This window comes from Bubalus kerabau, chromosome 7, assembly GCF_029407905.1.
Source record: "Bubalus kerabau isolate K-KA32 ecotype Philippines breed swamp buffalo chromosome 7, PCC_UOA_SB_1v2, whole genome shotgun sequence".
NCBI classification, from domain to species: Eukaryota; Metazoa; Chordata; class Mammalia; order Artiodactyla; family Bovidae; genus Bubalus; species Bubalus kerabau.
In genome coordinates, this window is record NC_073630.1 from 93,324,869 (window position 1) to 93,350,691 (window position 25,823).

The 25,823-nt window shown below is 37.6% G+C and overlaps 1 protein-coding gene across 2 annotated transcripts in view; it reads left to right on the forward strand.

Moving 5' to 3' along the window:
* The window catches only part of MTHFD2L (methylenetetrahydrofolate dehydrogenase (NADP+ dependent) 2 like), a 140,669-nt gene that overhangs the window by 20,491 nt on the left and 94,355 nt on the right, over positions 1-25,823 (forward strand). For both annotated transcript variants that reach the window (XM_055588796.1, XM_055588797.1), the window contains exons 4-5: positions 19,742-19,894; positions 21,016-21,123. In XM_055588796.1, the coding sequence (XP_055444771.1) occupies positions 19,742-19,894; positions 21,016-21,123 (261 nt within the window). The remainder of the gene's footprint in view (positions 1-19,741; positions 19,895-21,015; positions 21,124-25,823) is intronic.

Here is a 25,823-nt window from a genome sequence, read left to right on the forward strand (position 1 = left end):
CCCTGATGCTGGGAAAGATTGAGGGCGGGAGGAGAAGGGGAGGACAGAGGATGAGATGGTTGGATGGCATCACCAACTCAATGGAGATGAGTTTGAGTAAACTCTGGGAGTTGGTGATGGACAGGGAGACCTGGTGTGTTGCAGTCCATGGGGTCGCAAAGAGTTGGACATGACTGAGCGTCTGAACTGAACCGAAGCAGATGCAAAAAATAATGAAACTAATATTTATCCAGTATACTGTAATTTAAACATTAGAAACATTGAGCATTAAAGTACTTTATTTCATTGCCAAAATCTTATCAAGAGGAGTTTGAAGAGTTACTTGCTTTCTTCTCATCATATAACTTATATGGAGCACGCATTTTTTCTATGCCTTGGTGAATTAAATTGTCAAATTCTTTTTAAATTTGGATTAACTTCCATTTTGTCCTTTGTCCTTTCAAAGTCATGAAATATCTCTGAGAATTTCTTTAGTGTGAGGTTTGATTCTGGTGTCACTTCCTCTGGGCGTTGTCATCCTTTTTGTTCCTCATTTATTTTGATCCGTTTGCGATGACTAAGTTCCTTTGGCTTCACAGCTGCATCATTCCAAAGGACATGGTATCAGCTTCTAGGGTCTTTTCCTGTTTCTTAATCAACCAACCCATTTACAGTCCATTAAAATCCTACGGAAGCGACTTTACCTTCTCTTTTACATTCATGGCCCTCACCTTCTTGCTAGCCTAGGTCTCTTTTATCTTTGCTTTGCTGTTGCCATCTTCAGATCTTCTATTCACATCTAATTTTCACTTCCAGCATCATCATATTTATTTCTTTGTTGAACTTTCATCTTTATGGGCTAATTCCCTCTTTTGATTATGTACTTTTATGAAATGTCAGTGAATTTATCCCTGAAACCCAAGGAGGCAATATGATTTGCTATCTATGTTTGAATTGAGTAACATATGTACAGTGACCAAGCATTCACAGACTTCATCTGTTACTTACATAGTGATATTTGGACCAAAGAGTCGGCATGCATGCATGCATGCCAAATCGCTTCAGTCATGTCTGACTCTTTTCAGTCCTGTGGACTGTAGCCCTCCAGGTTCTTCTGTCTAGAGGACCCTCCAGGCAAGAATACTGGAGTGGGTTGCCATTCCCTCTTCCAGAGAATCCTCCTGACCCAGGGATCAAATCTGCATCTCTTAATGCATCTCTTTGGCTGACAGGTTCTTTACCACTAGCGCTACCTAGGAATTCCATCATACAGAAGTGGGTTGCCATTCCCTTCTCCAGGGGATCTTCCTGACCCAGGGTTTGAACCTGAGTCTCCTGCATTGCAGGCAGTTTCTTTACTGTCTGAGGGTTGGCAGCTCTTATATAATTACTCACAGTTAAGACACCGTGATAACTAAAATTTGAACTGTGTTGTTGGAAGACAGGTGTCATTTGACTGAATTATAGCTCTGAAATTCATGCATTTTTCAATGAGCAAAGCAAGGAGTAGCCTGAATATTATAGATTATAGTACTTTTGTGCAGTTTTGAATTATTTTATAGGTTTTGACTTGCAGAAAGTAAAGCTGAATGATGCAGTTGTCTGTGTTCTTTGTATGGTACTAGTATTTTAACTTATCTAATAATATAATTTAATATCCTAGCTATATGTTATAACATTTGTGCTGTTTAAATTACACTCCAGATTCACATTTCTAATTCTTTTCCTCTTATATGGCTGCATTTAAAATATCAAAAAGTTGGAACAGATCTTAGAAGTTATTAACGTTTGCCCTTAAGAAAAATGCTTCTGACAGATAATACTATAGATTTAGCATAGTGATTTATCCCATACTTTTATAACTACAAAAGGAATTCAACACATACAGCAAACTCATGTGATATCATAGACGATTAGGGCCTAGAAAATGTCAGGGGTATATTAACATCACAAGTCTCTCCAAAATTTTTTTGGCATTGAGTTTAAACCCAGTTGTTTGGCTCATGCAAAATAAGAATCTTTTTATTTTTTTGGTACTGCTGTATTTGCCAAGCAACGTTCTTGTGGTTTTCAGTTTTTAAATTTCCCCCACTTATATTTGTATCCAATTCAGATTGTTATAGAAAATGTATCACAAATTTCCAAATATCTAGTTTGTCTTAAAGAATTAAATTCACATCTGTAGAAAATTTACCCCTTTATGGGCAATATTCCTTACTGAATTTGCTAGCAATTTGCCACTAGATGGCAATGGTGATCTGCTTGTACTAAAATAGAGTACCTTTTAGAAATGTTCATTTTAGAAATATACAAGCAGCTCATGCAGCTCAATACCAGAAAAATAAACGACCCAGTCAAAAAATGGGCCAAAGAACTAAACAGACATTTCTCCAAAGAAGACATACAGATGGCTAACAAAGACATGAAAAGATGCTCAACATCACTCATTCTCAGAAATGGAAATCAAAACCACAATGAGGTACCATCTCACGCTGGTCAGAATGGCTGCTATCAAAAAGTCTACAAACAATAAATGCTGGAGATGGCGCAGAGAAAAGGGAACCCTCTTAAACTGTTGATGGGAATGCAAACTAGTATAGCCACTATGGAGAACAGTGTGGAGATTCCTTAAAAAACTGGAAATAAAACTGCCATAAGACCCAGCAATCCCACTGCTGGGCATACCCAACGAGGAAACCGGAATTGAAAGAAACACGTGTACCCCAGTGTTCATCAAAGCACTGTTTACAGTAGCTAGGACATGGAAGCAACCTAGATGTCCATCGGCAGATGAATGGATAAGAAAGTTGTGGTACATATACACAATGGAATATTACTATTAAATATTAACTATTTAATATTAAATATTAAAAAGAACACATTTAAAGCAGTTCTAATGAGGTGGATTAAACTGCAGCCTATTATACAGAGTGAAGTAAGTCAGAAAGAAAAACACCAATACAGTATATTAATGCATATAAGTAGAATTTAGAAAGATGGTAATGATGACCCTATATGCAAGACAGCAACAGAGACACAGATACAAAGAACACACTTTTGGACTCTGTGGGAGAAGGCGAGGGTGGGATGATTTGAGAGAATAGCATTGAAATATGTATATTACCATATGTGAAATAGATCACCAGTCCAAGTTCAATGCATGAAACGGGGCACTCAAAGCCCGTGCACTGGGACGACCCTGAGGGATGGGAAGGGGAGGGAGGTGGGAGGAGGGGTTCAGGATGGGGAACACATGTACACCCATGGCTGATTCATGTCAATGTTTGGCAAAAACCACTACAATATTGTAAAGTAATTAGCCTCCAATTAAAATAAATAAATTAATTAAAAAAAAGAAACTGAGAAGCAAGAGCCAAAGGGATATGGTGATAACACTTATCTGGATGCTTTGAGAAAGGGCAGTCTTCTACCTTGCTGAAGAGCCAATAACATACAAAATAACACTGATTAAAATTAAGCCTTTATTATAAGCATTATTATATTCTTTACATTTATTGATTCATTGGATCCTCACAATTTCCCAATGCAGATGGGGAGCTATTATTATGTACATTTTACTAATGATGAATTTGAAGTACAGAGAAGTTATGTAACTTCCTCTAAGGTCACAGAGCTGGTAATTGAGCTGGGATGTGAACCCAGGCTCACAGGTCCCTCATACCTTTACTATTATGTTACCACCCTCACCAACTTGTCAGTGTTAGCTCGTGAGTAATGTGTGCTTACTATGTGGCAAGTATTCTTTTATAGGGATGATTTTATTTACTCCTCAAAATAGCCTTATGGGTAGGCATTATCTTCTTCATATTGCAGGTGAGAAGACTCAGCTATATTACTTATCGACTTAATGTACATTATACTGGTACACAAAATTTGTTGTTTAGCAGAATAAACTGGAATTCTCCAGGCAAGAATACTGGAGTGAGTAGCTGTTCCCCTCTCCAGGGGATCTTCCCAACCCAGGGATCAAACCCAGATCTCCCACATTGCAGGCTGATTCTTTACCAGCTGAGCCACAAGGCAAGCCCAGGAAACCATAACACAATGCAATTACCTTAAACAATGTGTTATAAAGTATTTAAATTAATTCATCAATCTTTTGATGTAGGTTTTCAAGGAAGATGACATTTTCCCTTCTTGTTTCTTCTGTCTGGTCTAGGAATTAATTTGACCTGAGATAGATTAACAAGAGAAAAACAAAGAGAAGTTTAGTAACTTGTGTACTTGGGAGAGACTCAGGAAAACTGAGTGACTCTCCAAAATGGTTTTAGCTCTCACCTTAAATACTGTTGGACATGGAGAAAGGAAGGGAGTTCCAGACAAACATCTACTTCTACTTCATTGACTATGCTAAAGCCCTTGATTATGTGGATCACAACAAACTGGAAACTTCTTAGAGATGGGACTACCAGACCAACTTGTCTCCTGAGAAACCTGTGTGTGGGTCAAGAAGCAGCAGTCAGAACCAGACATGGAACAACTGATTGGTTCAAAATTGGGAAAGGAGTATGACAAGGCCATATATTTTCACTCTAGTTATTTAATTTATATGCGGAGTACATCATGCAAACTGCTTGGCTGAATGAATCACAAGCTGGAATCAAGATTTCCAGGAGATATATCAACAACCTCAGATAAGCAAATAATACCACCTAATGGAAGAAAGTGAAGAGAAACTAAAGAACCTCTTGATTAGGGTGGAAGAGGAGAGTGAAAAAGCTGGCTTAAAATTCAACATTCAAAAAACTAAGATCATGGCATCTAGTCCCATTGCTTTATGGCAAACAGAAGGGGAAAAGGTGGGAACAGTGACAGACTTTATTTTCTTGTGCTCCAAAATCACTGCGGATGGTGACTGCAGTCATGAAATAAAAGATGCTTGCTCCTGGGAAGAAAAGCTGTGACAAACCTAGACAATGTGTTAAAAAGCAGGGATATCACTTTGCCGACAAAAGTCTGTATAGTCAAAGCTTTTTCCAGTGGTCATGTAGGGATGTGAGAGTTGGCCATAAAGAAGGTTGAGTGCCGAAGAATTGATGCTTTCAAACTGTGGTGCTGGAAAAGACTCTTGAGTGTCTCTTGGACAGCAAGGAGATAAAACCAGTGAATCCTCAAGGAAATCAACCTTGAGTATTCATTGGAAGGACTGAAGCTCCAATACTTTGGCCGGCTGATGCAAAGAGCTGACTCATTGGAAAAGACCCTGATGCTGGGAAAGATTGAAGGCATAAGAAGGAGGTGACAGAGGATGAGACAGTTGAATGGCATCACTGACTCAATGTACATGAATTTGAGCAAACTTCGAGAGATAGTAAAGGACAAGAAAGCCTGGCATGCTGCAGTGTGTGGGGTCGCAAAGAGTCAAACCCAACTGAGTAACTGAACAACAACAGCAATTCAGATATAAGTTTAGAAAACAGTGGGTGTATGTCCTGTGTCAGTTGTGCCTGACTCTTTGTGGCCCAATGGACTATAGCCTGCCAGGCTCCTCTGCCCATGGAATTTTCCAGGTGAGCATACTGGAGTTGGTTGCCATTTCCTACTCCAGGAGATCTTCCTGACCCAGGGATCAAATCTGCATCTTTTGCATATCCTGCATTGGCAGGCAGATTCTTTACCACTGAGCCACCTGGGAAGCCCAGGAAACAGCAATCACTCAATTAAATTTTAATGTGTTATTTTACAACTATTGTTCCATGACAACTATTACTAGTATTAGTAATGGCAAATTTTTTCCATTTAATATTGCCAGGCATTGTTGTTAAGTGCTTTATATATGTAAATCATTTAACACTCACAAGGACCTTTACCGGTAAGTACATTTTTTTGATCCATGGTTTATAGTTAAGGAAACGAAACTTGTTAAGGTTTCATATGCTACATAGATTTCACTCAGATGCTACAGCATATGAGTAGCAGAGAAGTACTAGATATCCAGTTATAGCATTCTTTCAGTCATAATCACAGTCTTACAACTGAGTTAAGTCAAGCACCAAGGGAGATGCTTACTCACCTTTTTGTATTTTCTTGCTTTCTAGGAAATCTACTTCTCATCTATTTCTGGTTAGAAAATTATAAGTAGAGTGGGAAAATTTTTGTATCTTATCTATCTTTTTCTAAAGTAGTTCTTCAAATATTTCCCTTCAGTTATCTAGTTTGATGCCTTTGAGGATCAACATCTTCCAATTTATGTAAAAGGATTGAATAGAGAAATTAGAATGAAATACAGGATTAAAGGATTGAAAATGGAAAGGGTGAGTAAGAAGAGTTAGCATTCACAGTGTAGATTTAACAAAGATAAATTTCTCTAGTAATTAGTAGGCATATAAATGTGGATGTTGACCTAATTAGTGAATGTAGATATATGTATTTGTCTAAACCTTGATTCTTCATTTGGAGGGGGAAAAAAAAGAGAAATGGTCTTACTATAGTTGTTTTTCTTGAGAGATTATGGAATTTATGTATGCAGAATACTTACTGCTCTATTTTTAATGTTCTTGACCAGAGTGAGAAATTTTTATCACTCTGGACTTCTCCATTTTTGTAGAGCTTTTCCCTGCTTATTTCTAAATAGTTTCTAAATTAGAAATCACCTTTGTTGTAGCTTTCTCTCCTTTTCTTTGTGGGGAAAAACAATTCCACATAGAATATTTCATTGCTTTTTAGTAATATGTTTCTTCTACTAGATTATTAGTTATCAGTTCCACCAAAGTAGGGGAAATTGCAGTCAACAATATTATTCCACCTTGCCTCATGGTGGACTCTTAGTGACTGTTATTGCTGAAATAAATTAACCCTGTAGCTTCATAGCTACTGTTTTTAGTGTATGTATGTCATTGAAGTTTCATCCTTCTGCATATTCTTCTATATCTGAGTAGTGTATTTATTAATTTCTGTTACCGATCAGTATTTGGTGAGCCTCTTATGCCGCAAATCCTTGAAAGCTTCCTATAGCGATAGTATTTCTTATACGAAGGACATGCTAGGATAATGTACATTTTATTTCTTGAATAGGGCTTTAGCCTTGGACTTCTTTACTACATTGGTTATCTTTCAAACATACCGGGGCTGACTTCTTTCTGACTTTCAAGTCTTAGCTTAAATTCTACTGGTTCAGAGAGCCTTTCTCAGCCTACACCTTCTGAAATTACTTTAGTTCTATCAATTCCTGTGTTAGATCTGCTTTTGAAGTGTGCCAAACAGCCACACATTTCCTTACATTTCCCAGCTTCTCCTAGCAATTAGATTGGGGCTATGTGAGTTTCGGTTACTGGACTGTGAGGATAAGTGACTTTTTTGAGTCACTTCTGGACTGAGATATTTAGAAGCTATGTGGCCTCCCACAGCCACAGCCATTTTTGTTGCAGTGATCATGAAATCTAGGTGTTAAAGATGATTGCCAATTATGAGAATAAAGGAAGTGGGATTCTTTTTTTTTTTTTAATGTGGGCCATTTTTTAAAAGTCTGTATTGAATTTGTTACAATGTTGCTTCTGTTTTATGTTTTGTTTTTTTTGGTCACAATACAAGTGGGATCTTAGCTCCCCAAACAGGGATTGAACTTGCACCCCCTGCATTGGAAGTCTTAACCACTGAACCACCAGGGAAGTCTCAGAAGGTGGGACTCTTGGCAGAGGCTTACATGAATAAGAAATAAGTATTCTTTCATAATGGATTGGAGTTTCAGATTAAAGCACACACACACACAGAAACACAAATATGATAAAAAAAAAAAAAACTATATAAACACAGATCTAAGAAGCTCAACAAACTCTCAGCCCATGAAATAGGAAGACAACTATACCAAAAACACCAAAATGAAATTCTTCAAATCCAGTGTGATTAAAAATAATGTTGAAAGTGTCAAGGGGATGGGGAGTCACATTACATACAGAGGAACAAAAAGAAGGAAATAGCAGACTTCTCAGAAATAATGTAAGCAAGAAGACAATGGAACATCTTAATCTTTAAAGTACTGAAAGAAAGAAATAACTATCAATCATGAGATCTATAGTGAAAACATCTTTAAAAACTAAAGGCAAAAAAAGCATTTTTAGAAATGTAGAGACAGTAGAGTCCAGATAGAGGTGAAAACAATCACGTGCATACCCACAATGTAAAACTTGTTAAAGGAAGTCCTTCAGGCAGAAAGAAATGATACAATATGTATATTATCAATGGAATGAAGAACACTGGAATTGGTAGCCACATGAGTAAGTATTTATGATATTTTTCTTAAATTGTTTTTCAAATCATTTTAGAATATAATTGGCATTTATCCCAAAATAAAAACAATGTAATGTGTGGTTTGTAACACACATAACAGCAATAGTACAAAAGTCAGAAAGGAAGAAATGATAAAACTTTATTGTTAGATTCTTACGCTATATGTAAAGTGATAAATGTCACTCGAAAGTAGACTGAAATAAGTTATAGTTATATACTATAAGGCCATAAGCAACTGCTGAAACAAAACAAAACAAAGAGTTAGAGCTAATAAAGCTAGTCAAAGAGATACTATCCAATCATTAAAATGTTCAAGTTATTCTAAAGGAAGAAAGAAAATGGGGGAACAATGAAAACACATAGCTAGATGATAGATTTAATCACATAAATGTAATGTAAATAATCCAGTTAGATGTCAGAGGCTGTCAAATTGAATAAAAAACAAGATCCAACTATATGGTACCTACAAGGAATATAGTTTACATATAAAAGCCTAGCGAGGTTAAAAGAAAAAAAGATGGAAAAGATACGCTATACTAAGGTAGATCAAAAGAAAGCTGGAGTGGTTATGTTAATATCTGCCTGCCAATGCAGAAACCACAAGAAACAGATTTGAGCCCTGGGTCAGGAAGATCAGATTCAGATCCCTGGGGATTCCCAGTCCCTTTGTTGGATCCCCAGCTGGGAAGCCTGATGTGGGATTCATAACCTTCACAACAGTGGGAGGACTTCTTTGGTATTATTGTTCTTCAGTTTGTGGGTCATCCCCCCGCCAGCGGATGTGGGAATATTTTTTATCGTGAGTGTGCCCCTCCTACCGTCTTACTGTGGCTTCTTTGTCATTGGATGCGGGACATCTTTTTTTGGTGGGTTCCAGTGTGCTCCTGTTGATGGTTGTTCAACAGCTAGTTAGGATTTTGGTGCTCTTGCAGGAGGAGACGAGCACACGTCCTTCAACTCTACCATCTTGAACCAGAAACTGACGTCTCTTCCTGTAAGGGCATTAATCCCATCATGAGGGCCCCACTCTGATGACTTCATATAAACCTAATTACATATCATTTACATTAAGGGTCAGGGATTCAACACACGAATTTTGAGGGGACACAATTCAGCCCATAGCAAGTGTTTACAAAGTAGTTGGGGGTTAGGGGGTGGGAAGGGGAGAGAGAACGAGATGAGGAAAGGGGGCCTGTAGAAACTTTCCAGAGTGGTATATATATATGTTCATCATCTTGATTGTGGTAATGGTTTTACAAGTATATACATATGTGAAAGCCTATCAAATTATGTACTTTAAATATATGCAGTCTACTATATTCAAATATTTTTAAATAAAATTATTTTAAAAAACAAATCTATTAGGAATACAAATGGATACAATAGAACTCTTATGGAAAGGAAGTCAAGGGAATGATAAGATCAGGATGTGGGATGAAGTTTACCTAAGATTGGAGCAGGAAATGGGGTGGTTAATGGATGAAATATATGATTAAATATAGATTTTGTCAAGTCCATAACTTTTGTTTGGGGTGGCAAATTTGCATATGCCTAGCTTACTATGAAAATAACTAGTTAATTATTTAAAACTGGATTATGCTTGGACCAATATTGATATTGTGTCACAAGTTATTCAAAAATTTATGCATTTAAGGTTTATGCAAAGAAAAAGGGCCAGATTTTAAACAATAGTTTGTTCAAATCCTTTCTGACATGATTTAGTGTTAACATAGAAACAAGTGAAAATCATTCGTTCATGTCCGACTCTTTGCGACCCCATGGACTATCCAGTCTATGGAATCCTCTAGGCTAGAATACCAGAGTGGGTAACCTTTCCCTTCACCAGGGGATCTTCCCAATCCAGGGATCAAACCCAGGTCTCCTGAATTGCAGATGGATTCTTTACCAGCTGAGTCACAAGGGAAGCCCAAGAAACAAAGTCATCACTGCAAATCACTCATCTACTTAAAAATTTTTTCTTATAGGTAAGACTTTTTTCAGAGAATTTGTATGAGGGGCAGGTAGGGGAACAAAGGGCTTCCCTGGTAGCTCAGCTGGTAAAGAATCTGCCTGCAATGAGGGAGACCTGGGTTTGATCCCTGGCTTGGAAAGATTCCCCAGAGGAAGGCATGGCAACCCACTTCAGTATTCTTGCCTGGAGAATCCCCACGGACAGAGGAGCCTAATGGACTGCAGTCCATGGGGTTGCAGAGTCAAATACAACTCAACAACTAAGCACAGCACAGCACAGCACAGCACAGGGGAACAAAATGGAAAATTCTCCTGCTCTGGCTCATGATAACCACATGATGGCAGCGTTAAGCAAACTGTGTGTGTGTGTGTGTGTGTGTGTGTGTGTTTTGTTTAATGGTTTATAGAGAAAGCTGAGTAAATCACTTTGATGTGCTTTATATATCAGTGGGATTGGTTGGTCCCTGTAGCCATATGTGTTTCTTCCTATTTATTTCCAAAGGGAAACCATCCCAAGAGTTATTTTAGTCCCTCAGGTCTATATAATTATGTCTTTTTGAGCAGTTGCTATCATAAACAGACTATATCATGTAACTTGAGATTATTTACTTCTCAAAGTATCTTCACAGTCTGGAATTTCTTAGAACAACAATCATTGCTTCTTTTTTCATATTTTTCTCTTTCCTCCGTCATAATGTCCTTAACTATTTTTGAGTGCTTTCAGCTTTGATAAGGAATTCACCAAAATCAAAAGACCCTTTGAAATGTCTGGATATTTCTTTGTAGAATTCTTTAAAGAGAAGTGTTTAAATGATTTCTCTCAGACCCTCTTTGTTCTTTTTCCAGTTCAAAAAAATATTTACCTAGAATCCAACCTATATATGATTCTGTGATAGTCACTAGGGAAAAGGGGTGGTTAGAAAACAATTTGAGACACACTGTCCTTAAAAACTTTGCAAGGAAGTCCCTGAAACACAGTATCTCTTCTTTTCCCTTTTGTGTTAAAGGAGTTCATTAGAATAGATATGCTCTGTTATCAGACTGTTTCCTCTGTGGAAAAGACATAGCTTCAAGTTCAGTACAATGTATTTGACAGAAGTATATAGTGTCTAGAAATCCAAGGGTTTAGAAAACCAGGGTGTCTTCAACACCACTTCTGAAGAATAATGCAATCTTTGGATCTCCATCTACTCTTCACATCACTCAAGAAACTTATAAAGGTCAAACCTTTGCGTGATGTGTAGGTTCCCACTTCATTAACTTTTTAAAGAGCCTGTGAAATCAGCCTGCCTAGGAATGTCTGCCTAGTTTCTGTGGCTATAGGAGAAAGAGGCTAAGAAAGGGTGGAGAGCCAGATCCACCCCTTTCTGGGCATCCACTCCGCCTCCAAGTTCTGCTGTCTTCTCAGATTTAGGGGTGGAGTAATACAGTGAGACTCGAGTCACTTCCCATTGCCTTTTTGTCTTGTCACTGCTTGATGATCCAACAATTCTTAAATGATATTGGGCAAGAGGTAAGCACCTGATACGTATTTTGTGTCTTGAAACATTGACGTAGAACCCAGAGGGTGTAACTTAAATAATATTATGTATTGGTTTGAGAACCATGAACACAGCTTCCAAAACTGTATTTACTCCGGGAAAATAATTAACTCATCAAGAGTGTGAAAGTGTGTTAGTCACTCTGTCATGTCGGATCCTTTGTGATCCCATGGACTGTAACCCCACCGGGCTTCTCTGTCCATGGAATCTCCAGGCCAGGATACTGGAGTGGGTTGCCATTTCCTTCTCCAGGGGATCTTCCTGACCCAGGGATCAAAACCAGATTTCCTGCATTGCAGGCAGATTATTTACCATCTGAGCCACCACTAGGGAAGCCCAGCTCATTAAGAGGCTACAGCTAAATCATTGACTAAAATGTGAGCTCCAGAGGATAAGAGTTTTGTTTGTTTGATTCACTTATATATTCTAAACCCTTAGAACAGTGCTGAGCTTCCCTGGTGGCTCAGTTGGTAAGGAATCTGCCAACAATGCAGGAGACCCAGTTTAATCCCTGGGCTAGAAAGATCCCCTGGAGAAGGACATGGCAACCCACTCCAGTATTCTTGCCTGGAGAATTCCATGGACAGAGGAGTCTGCCAGGCTACAGTCCATGGGGTTGCAAGAGTAGGACATGACTAAAAGACTAACACTTTCACTTTTCACTTTAGAACAATGGTAGGCACATGTTAGACACTCAATAATCATTTCAATATTGTAAATCTATAAATATTTGTTGAGTGAATAAATGAGTGAATTTCCAGGGGTCTTGTCCACACTTGTTCAGAGTGTGGACTTTAACATATCTGCAGAAAGCTTTACCTGAGATTTCTTATTTTTCAAGTCCTGAAAGGAAGAAATAAATGAAAAACAAAGAAATATGATTCTTTTACACATTAAATTTATATTGGAGAGTGTAAAAATGCCAAATATCTAATAATGTAGATGCAGCTATTGATAAATCAAGATTTTAGTGAAAGCTACTTTTGATTTTTTTTTCATTGTATTTGTAAAAGATGGATATCAGAGATTGCAGGAGAATCAGGCACCTTTTCCTTGTGGTAGTCTATTCTAATTGTTTCCAGTTTACCACTCATTTGTCTCAATATCTTCATTTATAAATCAAAGGTAGTTGTAGTTATTTATTTAACAAATTTTCAGGTACTGTTATTTGTGCTAGGAATACATCAGTGAAAAAAAAAGACAGAAATTTCTACCTTTGTGGAGTAGTAGGGCAGATAGACAATAAAAAAATAAACATAATAAGTAATTACTGTATATTTTTTAGAAGTTTATATGCTATGGGAAAAAAGAAAAGGTAGAGCATAGTAAAGAGGATCAGGATGTTCAGGGGGTACTTGGGATGTTATATTTTTATTTTGAAGTATTTATTGTACAGAGGACATGTTAGGATAATGCACATTTTATTATTTGAATTGGACTTCATTGAGCCTCTGATCTCTTTACTACATTGGTTATCAAATGTACCAGGGCTGAATTCTTTTCCAGCTTTCAGGTCTTAGCTTAAATACCACTGCCTCAGAGAGCCTTTCCCAGCCCATGTCTTCTGACATTATTTTAAATCTGTCAACCCCTAGTTTAGATCTGTGTTTTTTTTTTTTTTTTTTTGCGCAGACAAATAAAATACTCCAAACATGCACGTTTCCTTACATTCCCCAGTTTCTCTTGGCCGTTAGGTTTGGGACTTCAGAGGAGAGGAAAGCGATTCACCTGAAGACAGAAAAGCAAATGTTTAGTAAGCATATGTTTGCTGGGCTACGCAGAGACAATGGGACACATGGTGGACTCTGATTTCTAGGCCCTGCCTAGAGTTCCCCCAGAACTCCTAGCCCATATTCTTTGCAGATATTTCTAGTAATACCTCTGTACCTCTGTTCTGGGAACAACTCCTTTATCTAAATTCTTTAGGCAGCCAAAGAATTTAAAGGGGGAGATAAAATGTAATCCTCATGTCAGAGACACATTTTGATGTGGCAAATTTTCTCCTTCACAGAATGAAGTAAAGATTGTATCTCTTTGTTGTTGTTGTTCCCTATATGACTGTCAAATTATTCAAGTGTTATTTGTTGAAAATTCTTTCCTTCTCTCATTAAATTGCTTTTGGCAACTTTGTAAATAGTCAAATGACTGTGTAAATGTCCATCTAAAGTTGGGCTCTCTATTCTGTTTCATTGATCTATTTGTCTATCCCTATACCAGCTACCCACTCAGGCATTCTTGCCTGGAAAATCCCATGGACAGAGGAGCCTGGTGGGCTACAGTTCATGGGGTCAAAGAGAGTTGGACACAACTGAGCGACTAACACTTTCACTTTCATACCAGCCCCACTCTGTGCTGATTATTGTGTAGCTTTGTAGCAAGTCTTAAAGTCAGGTATCCTAAGTCCTTTTTGTTCATTTTTAAGATTTCTTTGGATGTCCTAAGTCCTTTGCATAGCCCTATATATTTTAGAATCAGTTTGTCAACTTCTACAAAAAAACCTCACCGGGTTGTGTTTGCAATTACGTTGAATCAATAGATCAAATTGAAGAACTGACATCTTAATATTATTGAGTCTTCCAACATATAAGTGGGTAACCGTTCCCTTCTCCAGGGGATCTTCCCAGGAATGGAACCTGAGTCTCCTGCATTGCAGGCAGATTCTTTACCATATGAGCCATCAGGACTCCTGAATACAGTACATCTTCCACTTATTTAGGTCATCCGTCAGCAACATTGTATAGTTTTCATTATAAAAATCATGCCCTAAATTTTAAAATTTATTCCTAAGTATTTTCTGATCTGAGTTATTGTAAACAGAAGTTTTTAAATTTCTTATTTTAGTTGTTTCTTGTATACAGAAATGCAATTTATTTTTCTGGATATTGACTTTATATTCTGTGATCTTGCTAAATTTATTCTTTTGTTGTCATGCATATTCTTTACAATATTTTATATAAACAACCATCTGTGGTGAGAGAGTTTTACATCATCCTTTCTGATCTTTAAACTTCTTTTTTAAATTTTGCTTCTCTTATTATACCAGCTAGGATCTCCAATAAAATATTGAATTAGAAATGGTGGGTGTGGACACTTTTGCCACCTTCTGATCTTGGGGAAAGAGTCTATATTTCATTATTAAGTATAATGTTTGCTGTAAAAGTGTGTGTGTGTGTGTGTGTGTGTGTGTGTGTGTGTGTGAATGCCTGTCACATTGAAGACTTAAGGCTTTGCTTTGCCCTTGTTGAGCCGCAGATGCATTCTGTTTAGTTCTCTTAGCATTAGATGGGCTTCTTGGGGTTTGCCTCTTATGTGTATTGTCCAGGGGTCAGTCAGAGTTTTGGGAAGAAATTATAGACACAATTTGACTCTCCCCTCTGTGGTTTTCTCTTTTCCTGGATAGATATGTCCCTTCAATTTCCAACTTCTGTAGTAGCCCCAAATTTTGTCCTTTGATTCCTTAAGCAAGAAATACCACAGATTTTTATCCAAATTTTTCCTAGAAAAAACTCTTAAATGGGAAACTCTTCCAGTGACATTTCCTTCAGATGTCCATTCTCTTCCAAATCTGTTTCAAGTAACTCTCCAGTGCTTTCAGAGAGTTGTGTTTTTTGAAAATGTTTAAAAATTTTATGCTTCATTTACAGTTATTACAAAATATTGGCTTTATTTTCTGTACTGTACAGTACATCTTTGATAGTTCTTTTTTAATGTATTTTCCCAATGTTTATAGTTGTTTTCCTTGAGAAATTTGGTCCAATGTAAACAACTTCAACATTATTAGACATGGAACCTAATGTTGAAATAACGTGGTCAGAATACTATTACTGAGAATGTGGAATTTAAACAAAGACTTGAAAAAAGAGAAGGATTTAGCCAAATTGACAGTTTTTTTTGGTAAAGCCTCCAGGCAGACAGAGGAGCAATAACCAAGCTAGGAGATGCCTGATATGTTAGAGGAATAGCAAGAACAACAGGGTTTTGAGGAGAAGAGTGGTGTGATCAAACATGCATTTCAAAAATAAAACCTCTGCTATTTTGAGAACAGATTATATGGATGCAAATATAGAAACAATTAGCTAGAGAATTGGCTGTTACAAGAATTCACAGGAGAAATAATGGCTTTTTGAACTAGAGTAGAAACAGTGTCAGACATTATTTTTTGGGGCTCCTAAATCACTGCAGATGGTGATTGCAGCCATGAAATTAAAACATGCTTACTCCTTGGAAAGAAACCTAGATAACCTAGATGACCAACCTAGATAGCATATTGAAAAGCAGAGATACTACTTTGCTAACAAAGGTCCGGTGGTCATGTATGGTGTGAGAGTTGTACTGTGAAGAAAGCTGAGTGCGGAAGAATTGATGCTTTTGAACTGTGGTGTTGGAGAAGACTCTTGAGAGTCCCTTGGACTGCAAGGATCTCCAACCAGTCCATCCTAAAGGAGATCAGTCCTGGGTGTTCATTGGAAGGACTGATGCTGAAGCTGAAACTCCAATACTTTGGCCAACTCATGCGAAGAGTTGACTCATTTGAAAAGACCCTGATGCTGGGAGGGATTGGGGGCAGGAGGAGAAGGGGGCGACAGAGGATTAGAAGGCTGGATGGCATCACTGACTCGATGGACATGAGTTTGAGTGAACTCCGGGAGTTGGTGATGGACAGGGAGGCCTGGCGTGCTGCAGTTCTTGGGGTTGCAAAGAGTCAGACATGACTGAGTGACTGAACTGAACTGAACTGAACCAGAGTAGACATGGTGAGACCAGTGAAATGCTATATGTGATGTGAAGGAAGAACCAATAAAGTTTTTGTTGATTAGATATTCCGTGTGAAAGAAATTGTTCAGAATGACTTCAGATTTTTCTAGCAAGTAAGCATGATATCTGGATGGAATTGCCATCACCTGAGAAAGCTATGAGTAAATCAGTTTAATACTATTCAGGTATGACCCTAAATCAAATCCCTTATGATTACACAGTGGAAGTGAGAAATAAATTCAAGGGATCAGATCCGATAGACAGAGTGCCTGAAGAACTATGGATGGATTCGAGACATTGTACAAGAGACAGGGATCAAGACCATCCCCAAGAAAAAGAAATGCAAAAAGGCAAAATGGCTGTCTGAGGAGGCCTTCCAAAGGCTGTGAAAAGAAGAGAAGCAAAGGGCAAAGGAGAAAAGGAAACATATACCCGTTTGAATGCAGAGTTCTAAAGAACAGCAAGGAGAGATAAAGCCTTTCTCAGTGATCAGTGCAAAGAAAAAGAGGAAAACAACAGAATGGGAAAGACTAGAGATCTCTTCAAGAAAATTAGAGATACCAAGGGAATATTTCATGCAAAGATGGGCACGATAAAGGACAGAAACGGTATGGACCTAACAGAAGCAGAAGATATTAAGAAGAGGTGGCAAGAATACACAGAAAAACTATACAAAAGAGATCTTAATTACCCAGATAATCACATGGTGTGATCACTCACCTAGAGCCAGACATCCTGGAATGTGAACTCAAGTGAGCCTTAGAAAGCATCACTATGAACAAAGCTAGTGGAGATGATGGAATTTCAGTTGAGCTATTTCAAGTCCTAAAAGATGATGCTGTGAAAGTGCTGCACTCAGTATGCCAGCAAATTTGGAAAACTCAGCAGTGGCCACAGGACTGGAAAAGGTCAGTTTTCATTCCAATCCCAAAGATAGGCAATGCCAAAGAATGTTCAAACTACTGCACAATTGCACTCACCTCACAAGCTAGCAAAGTAATACTCAAAATTCTCCAAGCCAGGCTTCAACAGTACCTGAACCTTGAATGTCCAGATGTTCAAGCTGGATTTAGAAAAGGCAGTGGAACCAGAGATCAAATGGCCAACATCTGTTGGATCATCGAAAAAGCAAGAGAATTCCAGAAAAACATACTTCGGCTTTATTAACTATGCCAAAGCCTTTGACTGTGTGTATCACAATAAACTGTGGAAAATTCTGAAAGAGATGGGAATACCAGACCACCTGACCTGCCTCTTGAGAAATTTGTATGCAGGTCAAGAAGCAACAGTTAGAACTGGACATGGAACAACAGACTGGTTCCAAATCGGGAAAGGAGTACATCAAGGCTGTATTTTGTCACCCTGCTTATTTAATTTATATACAGTGTACATCATGAGAAATGCTGGGCTGGAGGAAGTGCAAGCTGGAATCAAGATTGGCAGGAGAAATATCAATAACCTCAGATATGCCACCCTTATGGCAGAAAGTGAAGAGGAACTAAAAAAGCCTCTTGATGAAAGTGAAAGTGGAGAGTGAAAAAGTTGGCTTAAAACGCAACATTCAGAAAACAAATATCATGGCATCTGGTCCCATCACTTCATGGGAAATAGATGGGGAAACAGTGGAAACAGTGTCAGACTTTATTTTTTGGGGGCTCCAAAATCACTGCAGATGGTGACTGCAGCCATGAAATTAAAAGATGCTTACTCCTTGGAAGAAAACTTATGACCAACCTAGATAGCATATTGAAAAGCAGAGACATTACTTTGCCAACAAAGGTTCATCTAGTCAAGGCTATGGTTTTTCCAGCAGTCATGTATGGATGTGAGAGTTGGACTGTGAAGAAAGCTGAGCACCGAAGAATTGATGCTTTTGAACTATGGTGTTGGAGAAGACTCTTGAGAGTCCCTTGGACTGCAAGGAGATCCAACCAGTCCATTCTGAAGGAGATCAGTCCTGGAATTTCTTTGGAAGGAATGATGCTGAAGCTGAAACTCCAGTACTTTGACCACCTCATGCGAAGAGTTGACTCACTGGAAAAGACTCTGATGCTGGGAGGGATTGGGGGCAGGAGAAGAAGGGGATGACAGAGGATGAGATGGCTGGATGGCATCACTGATGCCAATCAGTGGATTGGCATCAAAACTCAATGGACGTGAGTTTGAGTGAACTCCGGGGGTTGATGATGGACAGGGAGGCCTGGTGTGCTGCGTTTCATGGGGTCGCAAAGAGTCGGACACAACTGAGTGACTGAACTGAACTGAACTGAACTGTGCCTTTTACATATATAAAGGACTTTGGCAGTCTAATAATGGCAAATTGGAGCTATTTGAAGTAGCTCCAATCTAAAGTAGCTCCATTGAAAGTAAGATGGCAATAGTGTCCCTTTAGGATACAAAAGATAAAAGACAGAAAGCATGGCTCTCTGAAAACAATTAGAACTTAGGCATTGATAATGTTTAAAAAATTATGTATAAGTGGCATTCATTGGATAATGCATAAATAAACTTTTATATAGAATATACACCTTTATTTTAGTATTTTAAGCATGTGGGTTAATTGTTGGGTTTAGGGTAACCTAAGCTACGCTGTATAGAATAGTATTAAGAGCCTACTTTTCAAAATGAGATGATTGGCATCTCATATCCCATTTGGTTAATTCATTACTCAAGTTGTATTCTTTTCCCTTCATAAAGAAAACCATAATAATATTTTGTATTTCAGTGTAATGCTTCAGGGTAATGATGTGTGTGTGTGTGTGTGTTTTATTTGCTTTTCTTTTATGTCATTTAGGAGGAAGCTAGGCATTAATGATGTTTGGCTATTTTTAACACTAATAGCCCTTTTAACCTATAATGCTAGCGATATTCAATAGAAGCTTATTCATGGAAATATTTTGTATAGGAAAAACATAGATTTAAATATGCAAACTTATGCAGCAAAGCTTTATCATCTGACCATTCCCATGTCTCATTGGTATTGTTTTATTTTACAGATTTTTCCTTTTTACCAGGGTAGTCACTTCTGGTTCTGTACCTGCATATACTCTTACAGAAGTTAATTACAGCTATTGGTCAAGAGCACTTTGACTTAATATTTTCATGGCAAGAAAAGGAATAGAGTAATCATTGTATATCTTAACTGAAGCTGAACCACAAGTGATCTGGCTGAAGGCCCTTGTATATAATTTTTCAGGCTTCCGAATAAATAACAATTGCAAAATTAAATCAATTTTATTTACTTCCAGATCATATGGATGAGCGGACAGTATGCAATGGAATAGCCCCTGAAAAAGATGTAGATGGATTTCATATTATTAACATTGGAAGACTGTGTCTTGATCAGCATTCCCTCATACCTGCCACTGCTAGTGCTGTTTGGGAAATTATCAGAAGAACAGGTTGGTCTATGGGACATAGGTGCTAAGTGCCACATGAGCATTTGTGCATTGCCTTGATGGAAAGGATGAAAGAAAATAAGCCATTAAACTTCAGTCTACAGGAATGGATAAAGTTATAGAAATTGAAGAATAATCTGAAATAAGATAAAAGAAGAACTGGTATCAGGTTACAAGTAACTCTGTTTCAGCTTTCAGGGAGTGCGTTTTCCAAATAATAGATTTATCTCCCTACTTTAAAACTATAAACTTAAGGTATTTTGATATGCATTTTTCAAAATGTGTTATATTTTTCCTTACCTTTAAAAACAAAATGTGCTGAACATTTGGAGCCGTCTCTGATGACCTAGGTTTTCATCGTAGACACTTGCCCTTGAACTGTGCTCTAAATAAAATAATGCTCTCAAAGACCCTCAAGCAGGCAGGTGATGGCTCCCCTGCCTCTATCACTGTCACTTACATTTCTGGCAGCATCTCCTCATCCCAATCTGTTCTTTTCTACTGAGAAAGAGAACTTTCAAGGGAAAGCAGATCCTAGAATTATATTCATAGAATCTTAATAGTTATAAAACTTTAATTCTAATTTTTTCATTTTACTTATGAAAAAACTATGCCCCAAAGAGGTTAAGTGTATGAAATCTGTAAGCTTTACCTTTCATATCTTTCTAAATCTGTACATTTAGTGCTTCTCTCCTATGAAGTAAACTGCATAAATCTTATGAAAAATACTTTTCCCAACTTCATTATGTCCTAGATTTGGTCAAAGTTTGGTTGCCAGTTAACCTTGACATTGTTGTACCTTGCCTGTTTTATGATTAATAGTTAATATATTTTAAGTCTTCACACTTCTACCTCTTCATGTGAATTTTAATGTTTAAAATAATTTAATGACAACTTGAAAATGTTTGTGAGTTTTTTTTAATGAGGATATAATGAGAGGGAAAGTGAAAAAACCACAAAGTATAAAAAGAAATATTTTTAAATAATGAATTTTGGAACATTATAGACAATTCACAAAATAATTCAAATTTAATTAGAGGTTTTTAAAGGATATTTCAGTTGGCTGTTCAGATGATTACTTCTTGTTGTTTATTCTTCATTTAAATCAAACTCTGTGTTTTAAGGAATTGAAACATTTGGAAAAAATGTTGTTGTGGCTGGAAGATCCAAGAATGTAGGGATGCCCATTGCCATGCTGTTACACACAGATGGAGAACACGAACGGCCAGGAGGTAGGTGCCACTTGGAGATTCTATGCACTCTTATTAATACAATCTTCTCACTTCCTAAGCTCTTCAAATAAAAATGTGTTTGGAAATGTGATTTAGCATATTTGTGGGTTTAGCTGGGAGGGATTGAGGGCAGGAGGAGAAGGGGACGACAGAGGATGAGATGGCTGGATGGCATCACTGACTCGATGGACGTGAGTTTGAGTGAACTCCGGGCATTGGTGATGGACAGGGAGGCCTGGCATGCTGCAATTCATGGGGTCGCAAAGAGTCGGACATGACTGAGCAAATGAACTGAACTGAACTGAACTGAATGCAATAAAGGTTTCCCTTATTCTTCATCTAATGACGTGTGCACACGTGCTCAGTTGATCAGTCATACCTGATTCTTTGCGACCCCATGGACTGTAGCCTGCTGGGCTCCTCTGTCCATGGAATTTTCCAGGCAAGAATACTAGAGTGGGTTGCCACTTCCTACTCCATCTAATGACATGAGTGCCTTGATAATGTATAAAAGAATTGCTAGAAATATGTGGTCCCTTTGTTCCTATTTTTTTCTTTTGGCTATATGTACTTCTTTCATATCCTTAAACATATAGAGATTATGGAGAATCATATGGAGATGCCATAAAAAATGAGGAATAAAACTACCATGTGACCCAGCAATCCTACTCCTGAGCATTTAGCCTGAGAAAACCACAATTAAAAAAGACACATGTACCTCAATGTTCATTGTAACACTATTTACAATAGGTAGGACATGGAAACAACCTAGATATCTATCCACAGATAAATGGATAAAGAAGTTGTGGTACATATATACTATGGAATATTACTAGTCATAAAAAAGAATGCGTTTAGTCAATTCTAGTGAGGTGGATAAACCTAGGGCCGTTATGCAGAGTGAAGTCAGAAAGAGAAAAAACATATCATACATTAACACATATATATGGATTCTAGAAAAATAGTTCTAATGAACCTATTGGCAGGGCAGAAATATAGATGCAGATGTAGAGGATACTTGTGGACATAGCAGGGGAAGGAAAGAGTAGGACAAATTGAGAGAGCAGCATTGCAATATATACACTACATGTGTAAAATAGATAATCAGTGGGCAGTTGCTGTGTAGCACAGGGAGCTCACCTTGTGCTCTGTGACGACCTAGAGGGGTGAGATGGGGAAGGGTGCTAGAGAGGCTCAAGAAGGAGGAAATATATGTATATTTATGACTGGTTCACATTATTGTACAGTAGCAACCAACACAACATTGTAAAGCAAGTATCCTCCAATTAAAAAATTAAAATATTAAAAAAAGAAAGGTGGAAAGACTAGATACATACTAGATGCATAAATATCACATGTTGATAGATATCTGTATACCCATGTACACCATCTCACTAAAACACACCACCAATGCATGGATATAAGATTTTTTTTTTTTACCATTATTACCTTGATGAATTCTAGTTTCCTGTTCTAACATTTTCAAATACAGTTGACTCTTGAACAACACAGGTTTGAACTGCACAAGTCCGTTTATATTTTTTCCACTAAACATTTACATACTACAGTACTATACAATCTGTGGTTAGTTGAATCAGTGAATATGGAACCGTGAATACAATGGCTGACTATAAAGTTATAGGTGGATTCTCAACTGCACAGAGGGTGGGTGTTCTAAACCTCCGCATTGTTCAAGGGTCAACTATACTAATTTTATGACCTTGGTTGACATAATGCATGTGAAATATTTATTTTTTAAACCATGAAGCCCAATGGAAAAACAAGCCCAGTGATAACATATCACTTATGCAAAGTGATGAATTATAAGAATTAAATATTGTTTTTCCTTCCTGGGATTAAGGACTTAAATATTACCAGATTAAAATGTGTATGAGGATCAAAGTTATCTTGGGCCTGATAGTGACTCAAAGTAACTAAAAAGCCTTAGTTTTGGACTCCCCCAGTGGTCTAGTGGTTAAGAATTTCCCTGTCAATGCGGGGGACCTGGGTTCAATCCCTGGTCTAGGAAGATTCTACGTACCCCAGAGCAGCTAAACCTGTGCCCCACAATTACTGCACCTGCGTGCCTAGAGCCTGTGCTGTGCAAAAAGAAAAACCACTGCAATGAGAAGCACCACAACAAAGAGTAGCCCCTGCTTACCACAAATAGAGAAAGCCTATGCAGCAAGGAAGATCCAGCACAGCCAAAAGTTAATTAATTAATTATTTTAAAAGTCTGAGTTTTGAAGAGCTGTTCACAAGACCAAATGGTAGTATGGTAGTAATGGTAGTATGAACTTTGAGATGGTAGCCTACAAAGAGATGTAGTGTAGATGTATCTCTAGCTTAATTATTCACTTCTAACATAGTCTGTTAGTGCTCATCTGTGTATCTCTTAGGATGTAATAATGATATTGATTCATATTTGCCTTTATTTAATAGTTTCTGTAAAGCAAGGTAAAATAACCAGGAAGATTTACCTAAGTATACCATTTTTGTTGGAAGATTTTGACCAAGAGTCACTTGGCAGGTTTTTCTTCATTTTCAACACATTGTTATCTTATTTCATCAGTAACATATCAAGCAACATTATGCAACTTCATTATTTGCACAGCACTCTCTCATGAACTATCTTATTTTGTTCTCAGTAATTCTGGAATATATTCATATTCACATTTTGTAGCTAAAGGACATGAGCTTTAGAAACTTCAGTAACTTACCCAAGGCCATTCAAGGAAACAGTGTACAGAGCTGGGGGCTGGGTGCTGACTCTCTGGTTAGGAGGATAGTTTTGAAGTCAGGCCCCTCTCCCACCACGTCCTGTATCCTTGGACAAGTTATTTAATTTGTGTAAGCCTCCACTCTCCTCATTTGTATCTTTTTTGCTGGGTTATCGTAAAAATTGAATTAGATTTGAATGTGAAGCCCTACTCTCAGTGCCTGAGACAGTAAGTTAAGTAAGCCCTTGGTACATGTGAACCATGGCTATTACTATTATTTCTACTATTATGCTTAAGGCAGTAATCTATGGCCATACAGATGAAAAAGCTTAGAGTAACATAATCCAAAGTTAATGATGAATTTTTAACCTTCATTTGAAATTTTATTTTCTTTTTGTGGTGGGTTTTCTGTTTGCTTTTATATGGATGAAATCTAATCTTTGTTGTAATAATTTGCATAAATGTAGAATTTATAAAGTTTATAAACTATTAGAAATATGATTTATAATATTCCAAATTATACTTTATATTATTAACATATTGTGTGCTAATTTCTTGATAAATTTCAATTTTGAATTATTTGTCTATAAAATACCTAAGTCTAAGAAAGTCAATTTCCCTCCTCTTTATGCAATTTAAAAGTAGATTTTCCTATGTCGTAAAACACATTGACTTTATAAATATTCTGTACTTTGTTTTGCAAGATATGTTCACTTGAACGCATGTTAAAAATTGAATAAAAGCAGAATTAGATATAGTACTGGTTACTTACATGCCAGGTGGTTAAATTTGCATTTATTATAGTGGCACCTAGGTGTGTTTATAATTATAGTATCTAAAAGGTAATATATTGTAACTGATACTGGTAAATTCACAACATGGGTGGTGTTTAATCTCATGCACATTTAATAGGAATATGGTGACATATATGATTAGTATAATGAATTGTTGAGAGCTGCTCACTGAAAACCTGGAATCTGTGGGAAAGATAATATTTCAAATGTCCATGTCTGTTAGAGCAGTGATTATGTGGAGTGACTGCATGTGCATTGTTAGCTGGTGGAGATAATAAAGGAGGATTAACTGGGCAAATTCTTAGAGATAGACCTTGTTCTGATGACACTCACAATGCTGAGCATCAGCTCACACTGTATTTCTTTGCCAGAAAAGATTCAAAGCCCTAATGATTCATTTGTGTTTTAAAGCCAAAGATAATCACACTAGAAGACATATGGTGAGGTTGTGGTACTATTGCAGTGGCATTAGTGCTGGGATTTTTTAAAAGAGCATTATGGAAGATTTTGCTTAGAGTCCTATGGACCCAGGGATATTCTTGATTTCATTTGTGCAATATGCATTCAGTACATATTCTCACTGAAACACTAGGGTGGGGAGTGGTAGAGTGTTGAAAAAGACTTGGGTAGCACTAGTAGTAAAGAACCTGCGCCAGTGCAGGAGACGTAAGAATCCTGGGTTCGATCCCTGGATTGGGAAGATCCCCTGGAGAAGAGAATGGCTACCACTCTAGTATTCTTGCCTGGAGAATCCCATGGACAGAGGAGCCTGGAGGGCTACAGTCCATGGGCTGGCAAAGAGTCCGACACTACTAAAGCAACTGAGCACACACACACCCGTCTCCAGAAGATGAGAGACTGCATCTTCAGGACACCGTGTTTTCTTAAAGCTCAGGTTCCTCGTTGATATTCAGCTTTTGCACTCAAGCTGCCCATCTGCTGAAAATTCTATAAATCAGGTACATTTTTTTTTTAAATTCAAGGAACATCCTATCTAAATGGAAAAACCTCAAGGTATTTTGTCAGTGGAATGCCTTGCCTTTGTGAAAATTGGCTCCAGTTGTGAAAAATGAACATTTTTGCCACCTTGGAAGCATTATCTCTCACGTACAGGAGGGGCCTTCAGGTGGTAATACAGGAGTGGATGTTCCAGGCAGTGCATTGTGATATGAGTGCTATGTGTGAT